The sequence below is a fragment of the Hemitrygon akajei genome, chromosome 4 (assembly GCF_048418815.1).
Source record: "Hemitrygon akajei chromosome 4, sHemAka1.3, whole genome shotgun sequence".
In the NCBI taxonomy this organism is placed as follows: domain Eukaryota; kingdom Metazoa; phylum Chordata; class Chondrichthyes; order Myliobatiformes; family Dasyatidae; genus Hemitrygon; species Hemitrygon akajei.
Window position 1 is genome coordinate 19,178,601 of NC_133127.1, and position 15,133 is coordinate 19,193,733.

Genomic DNA, 15,133 nt, shown 5'->3' on the forward strand with positions numbered 1-15,133 from the left:
GACTTTCTATTAAGATTTGCTGTATAGGAGATTATTTGACCCCTCAGATATGCTTTCATGGCATCCCAGACAATCTGGGATGACACTTCATGTGATGTATTAGTATTAAAATAAAAGGTTATCTGATCCTTAATAAATTTTAGAAAATCATCATCCGAAAGTAAAGTCGAATCAAACCGCCAGTGTTTATTCCTCTGAGGGAGACCAGGAAAGTTTAAAGAGAGAGTAATTGGGGCATGGTCAGAAATCAGTATACTCTGATAATCACAAGAATGGGCAAATAGAATGAGTTGGTTATCGAGTAAGAAGTAGTTAATTCTAGTAAAGGTATGGTGAACATGTGAAAAAAAAGAATAATCTCTCTCAGTAGGATGAAGAAAACGCCATATATCAGAGATACCATAATTAGAGAGAAACGATTGGATAGCTAAGGCAGATTTAGTAAGTGGTCTAGTAACAGAGGACGATCGATCCAAATTAGGATCTAACCAACAGTTGAAGTCACCACCCAGTATAAGAGAGTATGAGTTTAAGTCTGGTAGTGAGGGAAAAAAAGTTCAAAAAAATTAACATCATCAAAGTTGGGGGCATACAGGTTTGCTAGAACAACTTTAGTATTATATAGTTTACCAGAAACAATAATAAAACGGCCATTTGTATCAGATATCTTATTATGGAGTTCAAAAGGAATATTTGAATTAATAAGGATGGAGACCCCCCCCCCCCCCCCCCCAGCTTTAGCGGCAAAGGATGAATGAAAATGCTGACCCGCCCACTTTGACAAAAGCTGGGAGTTATCAGAACAACGAATATGAGTTTCTTGAAGGAAAGCAATGTCAGCTTTGAGTTGTTTAATATGCGAGAGTACCTTCCTTCTTTTAACAGGATGATTCAATCCCTTTACATTCCAGCTCACAAATTTAAGTGTACTAGCCATTATCAATTGTTAATGCATAAAAGGCAGAAGGCATACAAAAAGTCAAGCAATACAATATCAGTCTGGGAGCAAAGATGTAAACATAGATTCGTAGGATCAAAACATAAACATGTCCTGAGTAACAGAGAAAAGCAATAGAAACAGTGAGTGATGTTAAAACTGGAAAACCCACCCCACCCTTGCAACCCACAGCTAGCTCTACCAAAAAAATTAACCCAAATATGACTTCCAGATCTGTGTCATTAACAGCAGTTCTGTATAAATAATATAGCAAATGGTAGCTAGTTTATGCACTGGAAAACATAATTACAAATAAGAACAACTTCTGCAGAAGTATAAAACTTAATACAAAGAAAATCAAAGGAAAACCAAAACTAACCTACCCGCGAAAAATTATAGAAGATTAAAAGGAGAGAAAAAAAAGGGAGGGAGAAAAGGGGGAAATTCTAGGTTTGAGGAGAGTACTTATCGACCATTTACAGAAAAAAAAGGGCAGCAAACCTTAGACTGTAAATCAACCAACAGGGAGGCCTTCAATAAAAAACACCAAACCTCCAAAGCAAGTTAAAGTCAATTGTAGAACTCTGTAGATAAAGTTATACAAGAATAAAATAGAATACATAAGTACAATCAAAACGTCCGCAGGGAAGCATTAAGCACAGAATATCCATTTAGAAAAAACGCACCAAGTCCAGGAAGAGATTGTCTACCTCCCTTAGAGTTTCAATAAATAGTGTCTGAGTTATTCAAGTAAAGTCTGAGTCCGGAAAAGAATACTTTTACTACGAGAGGTACTTATCCACCATTTTAGAAGATCCGACCGGGTTCCGAAGAAGACTGGAAAGCCGGAAGACTTCCAACAAATGCCTCAGCCTCCTTCACTGACTTAAACCACTTAAATTCTCCATTAGCAAGCGTAATTCAGAGGTCTGCAAGATTGCGAAGTGAGGGTCTAAGTCCACGATCGAAAAGCACTTTCATCACATCTTTAAACTTAGCACGCATCTTCAAAACCTGGGGGGCATAATCATCCACGAAACGAATGATTGAATTTCGAAAAGCAAAAGTACCTCTGTGGCGCGCCTCCATAATCAAACGGTTTTTCACCTGGTATTGATGAAAGCACAGAATTACCGGTCGTGGGCGTGAGCCCAACATTGCGCGGGGAACGTAGACCCTGTGTGCCCTTTCAAGCTCAGGTGGAGTCGGAAAAAATTCTTTCCCAAAAATCTCACAAAGAAAATTGGAAAAAAACTTTAAGAGGGAACCCTGTTCGGTGGCAAACCAAGAATTCGTAGATTGCAACGTCTGCTCCGGTTTTCAAGATCCACCATTTTGGAAAAAAGTTTACTATACTTATCCTCTAGGCTGGAACAGAGGGTCTCGAGGTATTTGACGTGGCGTTTTAAATCATCAGAGGTCGAGTCGATGCGAGATAAGTGTACGGCATGTTCGTCCACTTTAGCGCTGATCCCATCCAATTTGGCATCCAGCTGGTTGAAAGAAGTTCTAAATTCCTTTAAAATATCTTCTCGGTGTTGTTCCAGAGCAGCGATAATCTCAGTCAACGGAGCCGTAACTTCCTTTTTCCCGGATTTAGAGCTTCTGATAGACATTATAAGAAGGATGTGTTCGCAGGCAAGCAAAAGAGACCTAATAAAGTTCCTAACTAAGGTTTAAGAATGTAGACATATAGTGCAAAGATAGGGAAAATAACGGAGCAAAAGTTTGAAGCAGCTAAGCAATCTCCATCTTACTGGAAGTCTTCCCATCTGTTCCATTCTGTGTAGCTCTTCCACTACTCGATCCCTGAGAGCTACTGGAACCTTCCTCGGAGCATGCACGACTGGTGCAACAGTTGAATCAATCTGGATATGGTGTTTCCCTGGTAAACATCCTAGTCCAGAAAACAAGTCAGCAAAGTCTCTGAGAAAGTCATTTTCTTTCTCAACACCATAGATTCGCTTCACCAGGCCTAGCTCTATGCATGTTGCTCTGCCTAGTATTGCCGAAACATGCTGTTGCACAATCTCACACTCTATCTTGTGTTTCTGTCCTTTATACACACAGGTGAGTGTTTTCTTTCCCAATGATGCTGTCTTGTGGCCAAAATATCCAACAAGCTTGCAGGTGGATTTTCCAAGTTTTCCTCTGATGTCCAGTGAGTTGAATGTTTCTGCTGACATCATATTGCACTTCGCCCCAGTGTCAAGCTTAAATGTCACATTCCTCCTGTTTATTGTCAGATCTTGAGTCCATTCATCTTCAACATCCATCTCTGCATTATCAATATTCTTGATGCATACCTCCTGTTCCACTTCAATTGTTCCAATGAACATGTCACTGTTGCACTCACTCTGTTCCACAGCATGCATTTTCCTTGCTTGCTCCTGCGATTTGCACATCTTTGCAAAGTGATTTTTTTTCTGCATAATTTGCATGTCTTACCAAAGGCTGGTCATTTTCTGTATCCATGTTTATAACCGCATCTGTTGCAGTTAACTTCCTTTTGATTATCCTGTGGTGCTGGCTTTGTCCTACTCTTGTCAGTTTTCACAGCTTTTATTTTGTATACTTCAGTCTCTTCATTAAGCATTTTAACCTGACTCGATGTGATCTCGCTAGCACGGCACATATCAATCGCTTTTTCCAATGTAAGCTCAGCCTCTCTCAACAGCCTGCCTCTCACATGATCATCTTGTATGCCGCATACAATCCTGTCGCGTATTAAAGAATCATGCAGTTGTCCGAACTCACAATTTTTTGCCATGTTCTTCAAATCTGTAACGTAGGCATCTATAGTCTCTGTCGGTCCTTGAGCCCTTGTAAAAAAACATGTGTCGAATGTGTGGTAGGTTTTTTTTCGGTTTGCAGTAATCTTGAAACTTTTTCTTCAACACTTCAATTTTATCTCGCTCACTCTCTTGGAAGACAAACGTGTTGCAAACCTTTATTGCCTCTGCTCCAGCCACATGCAGAAACGTAGCACATTGCACTTTCTCCGTCTTGTCATCTACACCACTAACGGTGCAAAGCAGCTCAAACTGCTGGAGCCATACCTTCCAATTCTCAGCAATATTACCTCATAGGCTTAAACTCGACGGTGGCTGTAACTGTGACATCTTTTTACGTGTCTTCTCTTCCTTTCCTTTCCGCTTTCTTCTGACACCATGTAGCGTTAATGTGACTCGGACACCGCAGTATTAAACACACACGTTTATTCACCAGACTTCCATTTTACAAAACCCCCGCATTCTGATGTCATACGCACTCTGACCTACGAATACTCACATAATACATTACACAATCCACTAATCCTAATTGTACATCTTTTGGAAAGTGGGAAGAAGCACGAACTCTGAGGAAATGCACACGGTCATGGGAGAGCATATGAACTCCTTACAGACAGCAGTGGAAATTGAACTCCAAACTGTGAATGCAGGCACTGTCAAGCATAATGCTAACCACTATGCTACTGTGCTGCCATACTCGCAGATGAGAATACTTGTGGACGAAAATTAGCATCTCCAGGTCTTTTTCCAAGTCTGCTACCACAACACTGCTATTCTTATTAATGCCTGGAGTTCTTCAATGCTGTTCTTTTACTTCCATGTGGATGACTGGAGTGAAAGAGTTCCTAACTTCCGTTTCCAGTAACAGCTATGGAAGGTTTATGTTCGGGGAGAAATGGGGGCTTTCAGGTGTGGATGAAAATTGTGGGAGTTAAGATTTGCTTACAATTGGATTATGTTTTTTTTGGAAAAGTTGGGAGTACCTTTTGAAGGGAATAAAGAATGATGTCAGACTAAGCTATGTGCATTGGAAAAGGAAAGTCTGCCTTTGTGGATGACTCCTGGAAATAATCTGACTTGTGTAAGCCTCACTTCAGAGATTTGAGCAATTCAGTGAAGTGCTGAATTGCTGGTCTTTTCAGTTTGAGTTCAATTAACCCATCTGGTTGGAAGGGAAGGATCTTAATTGTGACATTTTTATAATATGGTCTAAAATGGTGCAATATAGACTTGATAGGAAGAAGAGTAAAGAAACTAACAGGTAAAAACAAAAGCGAGCAAATGCCATACCAAGAATTTTGGTGTATCGGTAGAAGAAACTCCATTAACATATAGATACTGTACAACAAGCAATTAAGTCAAATGGGAAGACTTGAGTTGAAAAGACCACATAGTTATGGGAGAGAGAGAGAACCTCATTTACCCCCTCACTTTACAGTTCCCCAGGATCAAAACATTTTCCCCAGGTGAAGCACTAATTAACTTGAATACTTTCAGTTTCGTGGATTGCATTCAATGTTGTCGTTTCTTCCATTTGGGGAGATTGGATGACTGTACTAAATACTTCTGTTTAGTTCACGAAGTTCAAAGGTTCAAAGTTCTAAGTAAATTTATCATCAAAGTACATATATGTCAACATAAACAACCCTGAAATTCATTTTCTTGTGGGTAATCGCAGTAAATACAAAGAAACACAATAGAATCAATGAGAAAACACTCCCAACAGGGTGGACAAGCAATCAATGTGCAAAACACAACAAACTATGCAAATACAAAAAATAAAATAAAAGAAATAGTAATAATAATAATAAATAAGCAATAATTATCAAAAACATGAGATGAGGAGCTTCAGAAAGTGAGTCCAGAGGTTATGGGAAGAGTTCAGTGATGGGGCGAGTGAAGTTGAATGAAGTTATCCTTTCTTTTCAAGAGTTTGATGGTTGAGGGGTAATAACTGTTCCTGAACCTGGTGGTGTGGGTCTTGAGACTATTATATCTTTTTCCTAATGGCAGTAGCGAGAAGAAAGCGTGGCTTGGATGGTGGAGTTCCTGATAATGGATGCTGCTTTCCTGCAACTGTGCTCTGTATAGATATACTCAATGGTGAGGAGGGCTTTACCCATGATGGACTGGGTAGTATCCCCTACTTTTTATAGGATTTTCCATTCGAGGGCATTGGTTTCTATACCAGGCTGTGATGCAGCGTGTTAATATGCTCTCCGCCACACATCTATAGAAGTTTGTCAAAGTTTTAGGTGACATACTGAATCTTCTTAAACTTCTAAGAAACTAGAGGTGCTACCGTGCTTTCTTCATAATTGCACTAACGTGCTAGACCCAGGACAGATCGTCTGAAATGATAACACTAAAGAATTTAAAGTTGCTGACCCTCTCTACCTCTGTTGAGAATTGTTTCATTGACTTCCAGTTTCCTCCTCTTGAAATCAATAATCATTTCTTTGGTTTTGCTGACAATGAGCGAGAGGTTGTTTTGGCACCACTGAGCCAGATTTTCAATTGCCCTCCTGTATGCTGATTCATCACCTCTTATAATTTGGCCAATGACAGTGGTGGTGTCAGCAAATGTAAATATGGCATTGGAGCTGTGGTTAGCCTCACTGTTATAAGTATAAAGTGAGTAGAACTGGGGTAAGCACACAGCTTTGTGATGTGCCTGTGCTGATGGAGATTGTAGAGGAGTTGTTGTTGCTGGTCCAAATAGATTGGGTTCTACAAGTGAGGAAATCGAGGATCCAGTTGCACAAGGAGGTATTGAGGCCAAGGTCTTGAAGCTTATTAATTAGTTTTGAGGGGATGATAGTATTGAATGCCAAGCTGTCCAGATGTTCCAGGTAGTCATTGAAGAGCATCTTGATATATGCATCTTAGCTGTCCAGATGTTCCAGGGTTGAGTGAATAGTCAATGAAATGGCTTCTGCTGTTAACCTATTGTGATGGTAGCCAATTTTGAGTGGCTCCAAGTCACTTCTCAGGCAGGAGTTGATATGTTTCATCACCAACTTCTCAAAGCATATCATCACTGTGGATGTAAGTATTTGGGAACTCTCCAGCCAGTTGATCAGAACAGGTCCTTATTACTTAGCCAAGACCCCCATCTGGGCTGGATGCTTTCTGTGGGTTCATCATCATGAAGGACGCTCTCATGTCAGCCATAGAGCCTGAAATTTGAGGATCATTAGGGACTGTGGGAATTTGTGAAAGTTTCTCCATGTTTTGATGGTCAAAATGAACATAGAAAACATTGTGCTCATCTGGGAGCAAAGCCTTGTTGTCACCTTGTCAACCATTTCATTCCTATTATAATGTTGTATTACTCTGTGATATGCCTCTTATATATACAGGATTCATTCGTTTTCTCTCTTACCACTTATGGTGTTTCAGATTTCAAATGTTTCTTTTTGGATTTCCTGCACACATAATCTTTGTATTCACACACCTTTACCGTCCTTTCTCAGCCAATACCATCGATATTTGTGTCTTTGAATGCTGCTTGCTCTTTAAGAGAGAGCAAGGAGAGGGAAGTTTCCTCTTGTTTTCTCTGGCCGCTGCAACTCTTAATATGTTTCATCCTTATGTGTTCCAATGAAAAGTCTTCGCTTTGAAATATGAACTCCCTTACTCTGTCCACAGGGTGGGGGGTGCAGGGAAATCGCCCACTCTGAGTATTTGCAAGAGTTTCACTTTTATTTTAGGTATCCAGCAACTTGTTTTCAGAAGGTATGCTGTATGTTAATTTTTTGATGGAAGCGTAAGAGCAATCAAATCTTACTGCAATTATAGTGTTTTCTGTGAAATCAGAGCGAATAATTTGTGCAGTTTTTGTCCTGTGGATGGTGCTACAGTATAGAGTCACAGTTAATTCCTGGCAGATTATGCTATGAGGAGGCATTGGGTAGGATATTTGTACTCAATTTTTAAGGAATGAAGGTTTATCTCTGTGAAACATAAAAGAGAAATTTCTCACTGTGCATTTAGATTTCTTATGTTAGCATTAGCAAGTTGATGATGAGAAGCTGTTTCATATGGCTGGGAGCATTGTCTTATGGTTAGAAACTTAGCACTGAGGTTCAGACAGTACTGAAGTATATTCAGGACTGAGACTGATAGGGAAAAGTGAAAATGAGGTGGAGGATCAGCTATGAGACTTAAGAGACACATAGCCTACTTCAACTTATTTCTTATTGTCAACTGGTCTAGCTGAAGGAGATTTTATGATCATCATTGCAGTGCTGTTTTAAGAACCTTCTGTGAAAATGGCTGCGTCATGATTGGAATATTACACGGGTCACAAAGCATCCTTGGAGAGACGAAACATTCAACATTTCAGCTCAGTCAAGACCAGGAATAAACTCTGTGTCTCTATAAGTGATATTTGACTCATTAAAGACATCCAGAATTTAATATAGAATAATAAATGCAAAGTACTGGAGGAACTCAGCAGGTTAGGTCACATTAAAGAAATGAATGATTTGCTCTTCTGACATTTAATGTTTAATGATATAAGTAGGACGAGTGACGAGGTTCTGCAAAGGGGGTTAGGTGCTAAGCTAAAGGGTAGGACTTCCAGGGTTGTGATCTCAGGATTGCTACCTGTACCACGTGCTCATAAGGCCAGAACTAGGAAGGTTATACAGTTCAATACGTGGCTAAGCATTTGGTGGAGGAAGGAGGGCAGAAGATTTTTAGATTATTGAGCTCTCTCCCAGGGAAGGTGCAACCTGTACAGACGAGACAATTTGCACCTGACCTTTTGGGGGACTAATATCCTAGCAGGAAGGTTTATTAATGCTGCACAGTGGGGTCTAGACAAGAGTTATAGGGGGATGGGAACCAGAGTGCCTGAACAGTTAGTGGAGAGGTTGTGGAGGCGGATGATGGTTAGACCTTAGACAAAATGATGAATCAAAAGGTTGAGCACAGTGTGACTAGTGTTCTGAGCTGTGTAAATTTCAATACAAGAAGTATCATAGGAAAGGTAGATAATGGTGCTGAAGATGAGGTAGCTGGTTTCCAAACAGAAGCAATGAGTAGTGAGGAGAGACTGCTGATAGTGCAAAATTGCAGTCAACAGGATGAGTTGCAGTGTAAAAGGCAGACAAAATCGAAAAGGATGAATAAAGGACTGAAGGGGTTATATTTTTAATGCATGCAGTGTATGGAATAAGGTAGATGAACTTGTAGCACAGTTGCAAATTGGCATGTATGATGTTGTAGACATCACTGAATCATGGCTAAAAGAAGATAATAGTTGAGTGCTTAATGCCCAGGGATACATACTGTATCGAAAGGACAGGCAGGAAGGCAGAGGGGTGGCATTGCTCTGTTGGTACAAAGTGAAATCAAAGCATTAGAAAGAGGTGACATTGGATTGGGAGGTGTTGAATATTGTGGATGGAGCCAAGGAACTGCAAGAGTAAAAAAAAAGACCCTGATGGAAGTTGTATACAGACCTCCAAACAACAGTAAGGATGTGGTCTATAAATTACAACGGGAGATAGAAAATGCATGCCAAAAGGGCAATGTTACAATAGTCATGGGGGATTTCAATATGCAAGTAGATTAGGAAACACGCACAAACTGCTAGAGGAACTCAGCGGGCCAGACAGCGTCCCTGGAAAAAAGTACAGTCAGTGTTTCGTGCTGAAATCAGGTTGGTGCTAGATTCCAGGAGGGGGAATTTCTAGAGAGCCTACAACTTGCCCTTTTAGAGCAGCTCGTGGTTGAGCTCACTGGTATCAGCTATTACAGATTGGATGTTGTACAATGAACCAGAATGGATTAGAGAGCTTAAGGTAAAAGAAACAGGAGGGACAAGATAATATGATCGAATTCACCCTGAAATTTGAGAAGGGGAAACTCAAGTCAGATCTATCAGTATTACAGTTGAGTAAAGGAAATTACAAAGGCCTAAGAGAAGAGTTGGCCGGAATTGATTGGAAAAGAACTCTGGCGAGAATGATGGTAGAGCAGCAATGGCTGGAATTTCTGGAAGTAATTTGGAAGGCACAGGATATATACATCCCAAAGGGGAAGAAGAATTCTAAAGGCAAGATGGCACAACCGTGGCTAACGAGAGAAGTCAATTCTAACATAAAAGCCAAAGAGTGGGCATATAATGAAGCAAAAATTAGTGGGAAGTTACAGGATTGGGAAACTCTTTTGAAAAACAACAGAAGGCAATGAAAAAGCTCATTAAGAAATATGGAATACAATAGTAAACTGGCCTGTAGTATTAAAGAGGGTACCAAAAGTTTCTTCAGTTACATGATGTATAAAAGAAAGGTGAGAGTGGATATTGGACCGCTGGAAAACGATGCTGGAGAGGTAGTAATGGAGGACAAGGAAATGGCGGATGAACTGAATAAGTATTTTAGCGACTGTTAGTCTTCCCCCTCACTGTGATGTGGGTGGCATCTCTCTGTCTGTTGTTAATGAGAAAGCGTGCCTGTGGCATAAGACCATATGAAACACTCCTGCCATAGGAGACAGCTTTTCCACATCCACTCTGTCAAGCCCTTTCACCATTCAGCAGTTTACAATTAGATCACCTCTCAATCTTCTGAGTTCCAGTGAATACAGGCCCAGAGCTATCAAACACTCTTCATATAAGAAGCTGTTTAATCCTGCTATAATTTTCATAAACCTCCTTTGAACCCTGTCCAGTTTCAGCACATTCTTTCTAAAATAAGGGGCCCAAAACTGTTCACAATACTCCAAGTCTGACATCTCCAGTGCTTTATGAAATTCTCAACATTACACCCTTGCTTTTATATTCTAGTCCTATTGAAATGAATGCTAACATTGCATTTCCCTTCCTCACCACTGACTCCACCTGAAAATTAACCTCTAGGAATCGTGCTCAAGGACTGCCAAATCCCTTTGTGGAAGACACTAGCAGTATGGTGGAAGTTCAAGGTGTTAGGTCATAAAATGCGTGAAGTTACCATTACTAAGGAGAACATTCCTGGGAAACTGAAAGGTCTGAAGATAGATGAATCATCTGGACTGGATTGTGTACACCCCAGGGTTCTGAAAGAGGTGGCTGAAGGGATTGTGGAGGTATTAGTAATGATCTTTCTAGAATCTCTAGATTCTAGAATGGTTCTGGAAGTCTGGAAAATTGTAAATATCACTGTACTTTTTAAGAAGAGAGATTATAGGCTAGTTTTCATGACCTTAGTGGTTGGGAAGATGTTGGAGTTAATTATTAAGCATGTGGTTTTGGGGTACATGGAGGAATGTGATAAAATAGACCATAGTCAACATGGTTTGCTCAAGGGAAAATTTTGCCTGGCAAATCAGTTGGAATTCTTTGAAGAAATAACAAGCAGGATAGACAAAGGAGAATGGATTAATGTTGTCTACTTGGATTTTCAGGCCTTGGACAAGGTGCCACTCATGAGGTTGCTTAATAAGCTTCGAGTCCATGGAATTGCAGGAAAGATTCTAGCATTGATAAAGCAGTGACTAATTGGCAGAAGGTAAAGAGTGGGAATAGAGGGGGCCTTTTCTGGTTGGCTGCCGGTGATTAGTGGATGATGAAATTGATGGTTTTGTTGCAAAGTTTGCAGCCAATATGAAGATAGGTGGAAGTAGAGAGGCTACAGAAGGACCTGGATTAGAAGGGTGAATAAAGAAGTGGCAGATGGAATACAGTGTTGGGAAGTGTATGGTCATGCACTTAAAAATAAAATAAAAGGGTTGACTTTTTTAATGTTGAAAAAATAAAATTCTGAGGCGCAAAGGGGACTTTGGAGTCCTTGTGTAGGATCTCTTAAAGGTTAATTTGCAGGTTGAGTCTGTGGTGAGGAGAGCAAATGTGATATTAGCACTCATTTCAAGAGGACTAGAGTATAAAAGCAAGGATGTAAAGTTGAGAATTTATATAGCACTGTTGAGGTCTCACTTGCAGTATTATGAGCAGTTTTAGGTCCCTTATCTTAGAAACGATATGCTGAAACTGGAGAGGGTTCAAAGGAGGTTCACAAACATGTTTCCAGGATTGAGTGTCTTTTTAGAATGGAGATGAGGAATTTCTTTAGCCAGGGAGAGGTGAGTCTGTGGAATTCTTTGCCACAGGCAGCTGTGGAGGCCAGTATTTATGTATATATAAGGCAAAGGATGATGGATTCTTGATTGATCAGGGCATGACGGGATACCGGGCGAACGTGGGGGATTGGGGGATGAGAGGAAAATTGGATCAGTATGATGAAATGTTGAAGCAGACTCAATGGGCCAAGTGGCCTAATTTTGTACCTATGTCTTATGGTTTTATTGTTTCTTCAGTTTTTTTGTGATATTTTGTTCTTTTGTTAAAGCCCTGTTTGTTTGCTGTGAACTATTTCTGAATGTCCTGAGATTGTGAAAGGTACCACAAAGTTATTTTATTGATGCAGTTTTAGAGATGGTATTTTGGTGGTGGCATTGTGGTTAGGACTATATATTATAGGTGACTGAGGTTCAATTCCCACTGCTGCCTGTAAGGAGTTTGTATGTTCTCCTCATGACTGGGTGGGTTTCCTCCAGGTGTTCCAGTTTTCCTCCCACAGTCCAAAGATGTGCTGGTTAATTTGTCATTGTAAATTGTCCCGTGATTAGGCTAGGATTAAATCAGGGTATTGCTGGGCGGCATGGCTCAAAGGGCCGTGAAGGCCTATTTCACACTGTATCTCAATAAAAATAAAAACAATAAAATAAAATAAATTTATGGAAAGTTTTTTTTTAAAGAATCTCAAAATTAAACTAACAGTTAAAGATCACTGGATTACCACTGCTAAGGAAAGCTAGTAATCTCTTAGGAAAACAGTTACTTTTTGTGTAAGTAATAAGCTCCAATTCTCTTAGAAATCCTTAAGTCCTGGCTGCTGGAGTGGAGTTCTATCTGGAAATTTGTTTCAGGTTCTCCACCTACAGTCACTTTGCTGAATGGAATGATTATGTCTCCAACAAGGCCATATTTCAGTAAACAAGGCCGTATAAACTAGAGGGCAAAGTTTAAGGTGATCTCTGTGAGTTTACTGGAGAGGTTGAAGCCTGATGTCTTTTGGCCCAAACCCATATTTAGGGGTAACACGAGGGGGAACCTCTTTACTCAGAGAGTGCTAGCTGTGTGGAACAAGCTTCCAGTAGAAGTGGTAGAGACAGGTTCGATTTTGTCATTTAAAAAAAATTGGATAGGTATATGGACAGGAAAGGAATGGAGGGTTATGGGCTGAGTGCAGGTAGGTGGGACTAAATGAGAGTAAGCATTCGGCACGGACTAGAAGGGCCAAGATGGCCTGTTTCCGTGTTGTAATTGTTTTCTGGTTATATCAACTGGACACTGATGTCGGAGTCCTGTCATGAAGTTAAAGGACTGTTTATGTGTGTGGATGGGACTGAAGAATGAGCTTGCTTTTGTTGTTGTTGCTTCTTGTGCTCTGTGTTGTTCTAACCAAATATTGTGGGCATGTTGTGTTGGCAATGGAATGTGTAGTGACACTTACAGGTTGCTTTCAGCACACCCTTGATTGTTAAAGCAAAAACCTTGGTTTCACTGCATGTTTCGATGTACACACGTGACAAGCTTGAATCTTGAGACGTAGAGTCTAGTAGGTATCTGGGATGAGCTGACAAAGGAAGGAGTGGAGGCAGGAAAAGCAATATATTCAAGAGGCATAGAAGAATGTAGCATTGATGGTGGCAAGTAGGAATAGTATAGAAGGACATCGATGCAGTGGGCAAAGAATTTGTTGCTATGCTGTAGAACTAGCTGTGCAACTCTATAACTCTACAACGTAAATAGAAGGTATTCACACTTTGATTGGAAATTAGCCAGTGAGATTGTGTGCATTGTGGAGTGGATATTAGGAAACCAAAATTTATCCTGAGCCAGGACCTGTTAGAAAATGTATTTTAGGCCCTCAGTTTTGTATTCCATCATATCTTTTACACATGCAACTTAATGAGCATGCCTGTGGGTTAAATTGTAAGCAACTAAAATCCACTGATGTTGAAAATTTTTGGAAAAAATACTGAATATGTAGGGTACACACAGAAAATGCTGGAAGAACACAGCAGGTCAGGCAGCATCTATGCAGAGATATAAAGAGTTGATGCTTCAGGCCGAGACCCTCTATCAGGACCTTCAGGAGTTACTCTGGATTTCCAGCTTCTGCAGAAGAATCTTTTGAGTTTGTGAATATGCTAGAAATTCTCTGCGGTTTATGCAATATCTGTGGACAGGGTCAATATTCTCTGAGCAATATGTAATGGGATAACGTGGAACTATGATTCTTACTGCATTGTTCTGATTTGGAATAGCCTTTTCTATTATACCCAGAATGTTTTACAATGTGTTACAAACTTTTGGTGACGTGTATCTGTGATGTATGTAAGATTACAGTCAGAGTCATGCCACACAACAGCACAGAAACAGGTCCATCGGTTCATCTATTAATCTGCTTAGTAGCATTGACTTGCATCTGGACAAAGTCCTCCATATTCTTCCCATCATGTACCTATCTGAATTACTGTTAAATGTTGACACTGAATCCTCATCCACCACTTCAGCTGCCAGCTTGTTCCACACTCTCACCACCCTCCGAGTGAAGAAATTCCTGCTCATGTTCCCCTTAAACACTTCCCCTTTTACCCTTAATCCAAGACCTTGAGTTCTAGTCTCACTGATTCTCATGTTTTTTTTTATTTTCCCTTTTCTTCTCAGCACAATGTACATTTTTGGTGGATTCAACAGTCTTCTTTTGAGTGATGTGTTGATGTTCACGGTACCCAAATGTGATGTTTTCTCTGATGAGGAGTCGTGCCTTGTGGCAGTACCTGAAATCCGTTGTGTATGGAGCACCAATATGTCACAATGTGTGCCCTGGGAAATGGCAACAGGAGTGGAAAAGATTACGAAAACGTGTCAAAACAAGACGTGTAAGCTTCAATAATTTTTTTCCTCATTTCTAGTGGCTATAATCTGTCGATTTTGCATTCATAATTTTAATGTTTGATTGTATTAGATAACAGCAGTAGTCTGTGGATTGGTGCTGTCTTCCAGATGAAAAATTGGATACTTAGCAGCCTCTACAGACTACTGTTTATTCTGTTACGCTAGTCTCGGGGAGGACATTCTGTTTCTGTTTTTCCTCACTGTTATCCAAAAGTTGCAAACAATTAACTCATTCAAGATATGGGCTTAAATTCTTAGATCTAAAAAGGAATAATGCTGTAAATTGCTTTTCATCTTTAGGACACTGGAAAAATTTGGGATAGTAACACTGCATCCGTTCATATTTTGAGGATTCTGTTTTCATAGAGTTTAAAGTTTAAAGATTCACTTTATTTATCACATATATATCAAAACATTCTGGAAATGCATCGTTTATGTCAACGAGCA

General features: G+C 40.1%; 1 protein-coding gene across 4 annotated transcripts in view; it reads left to right on the plus strand.

Moving 5' to 3' along the window:
- The window catches only part of atrn (attractin), a 414,604-nt gene that overhangs the window by 189,316 nt on the left and 210,155 nt on the right, over positions 1-15,133 (plus strand). For all 4 annotated transcript variants that reach the window (XM_073042130.1, XM_073042131.1, XM_073042132.1 and 1 more), the window contains exon 12: positions 14,456-14,670. In XM_073042130.1, the coding sequence (XP_072898231.1) occupies positions 14,456-14,670 (215 nt within the window). The remainder of the gene's footprint in view (positions 1-14,455; positions 14,671-15,133) is intronic.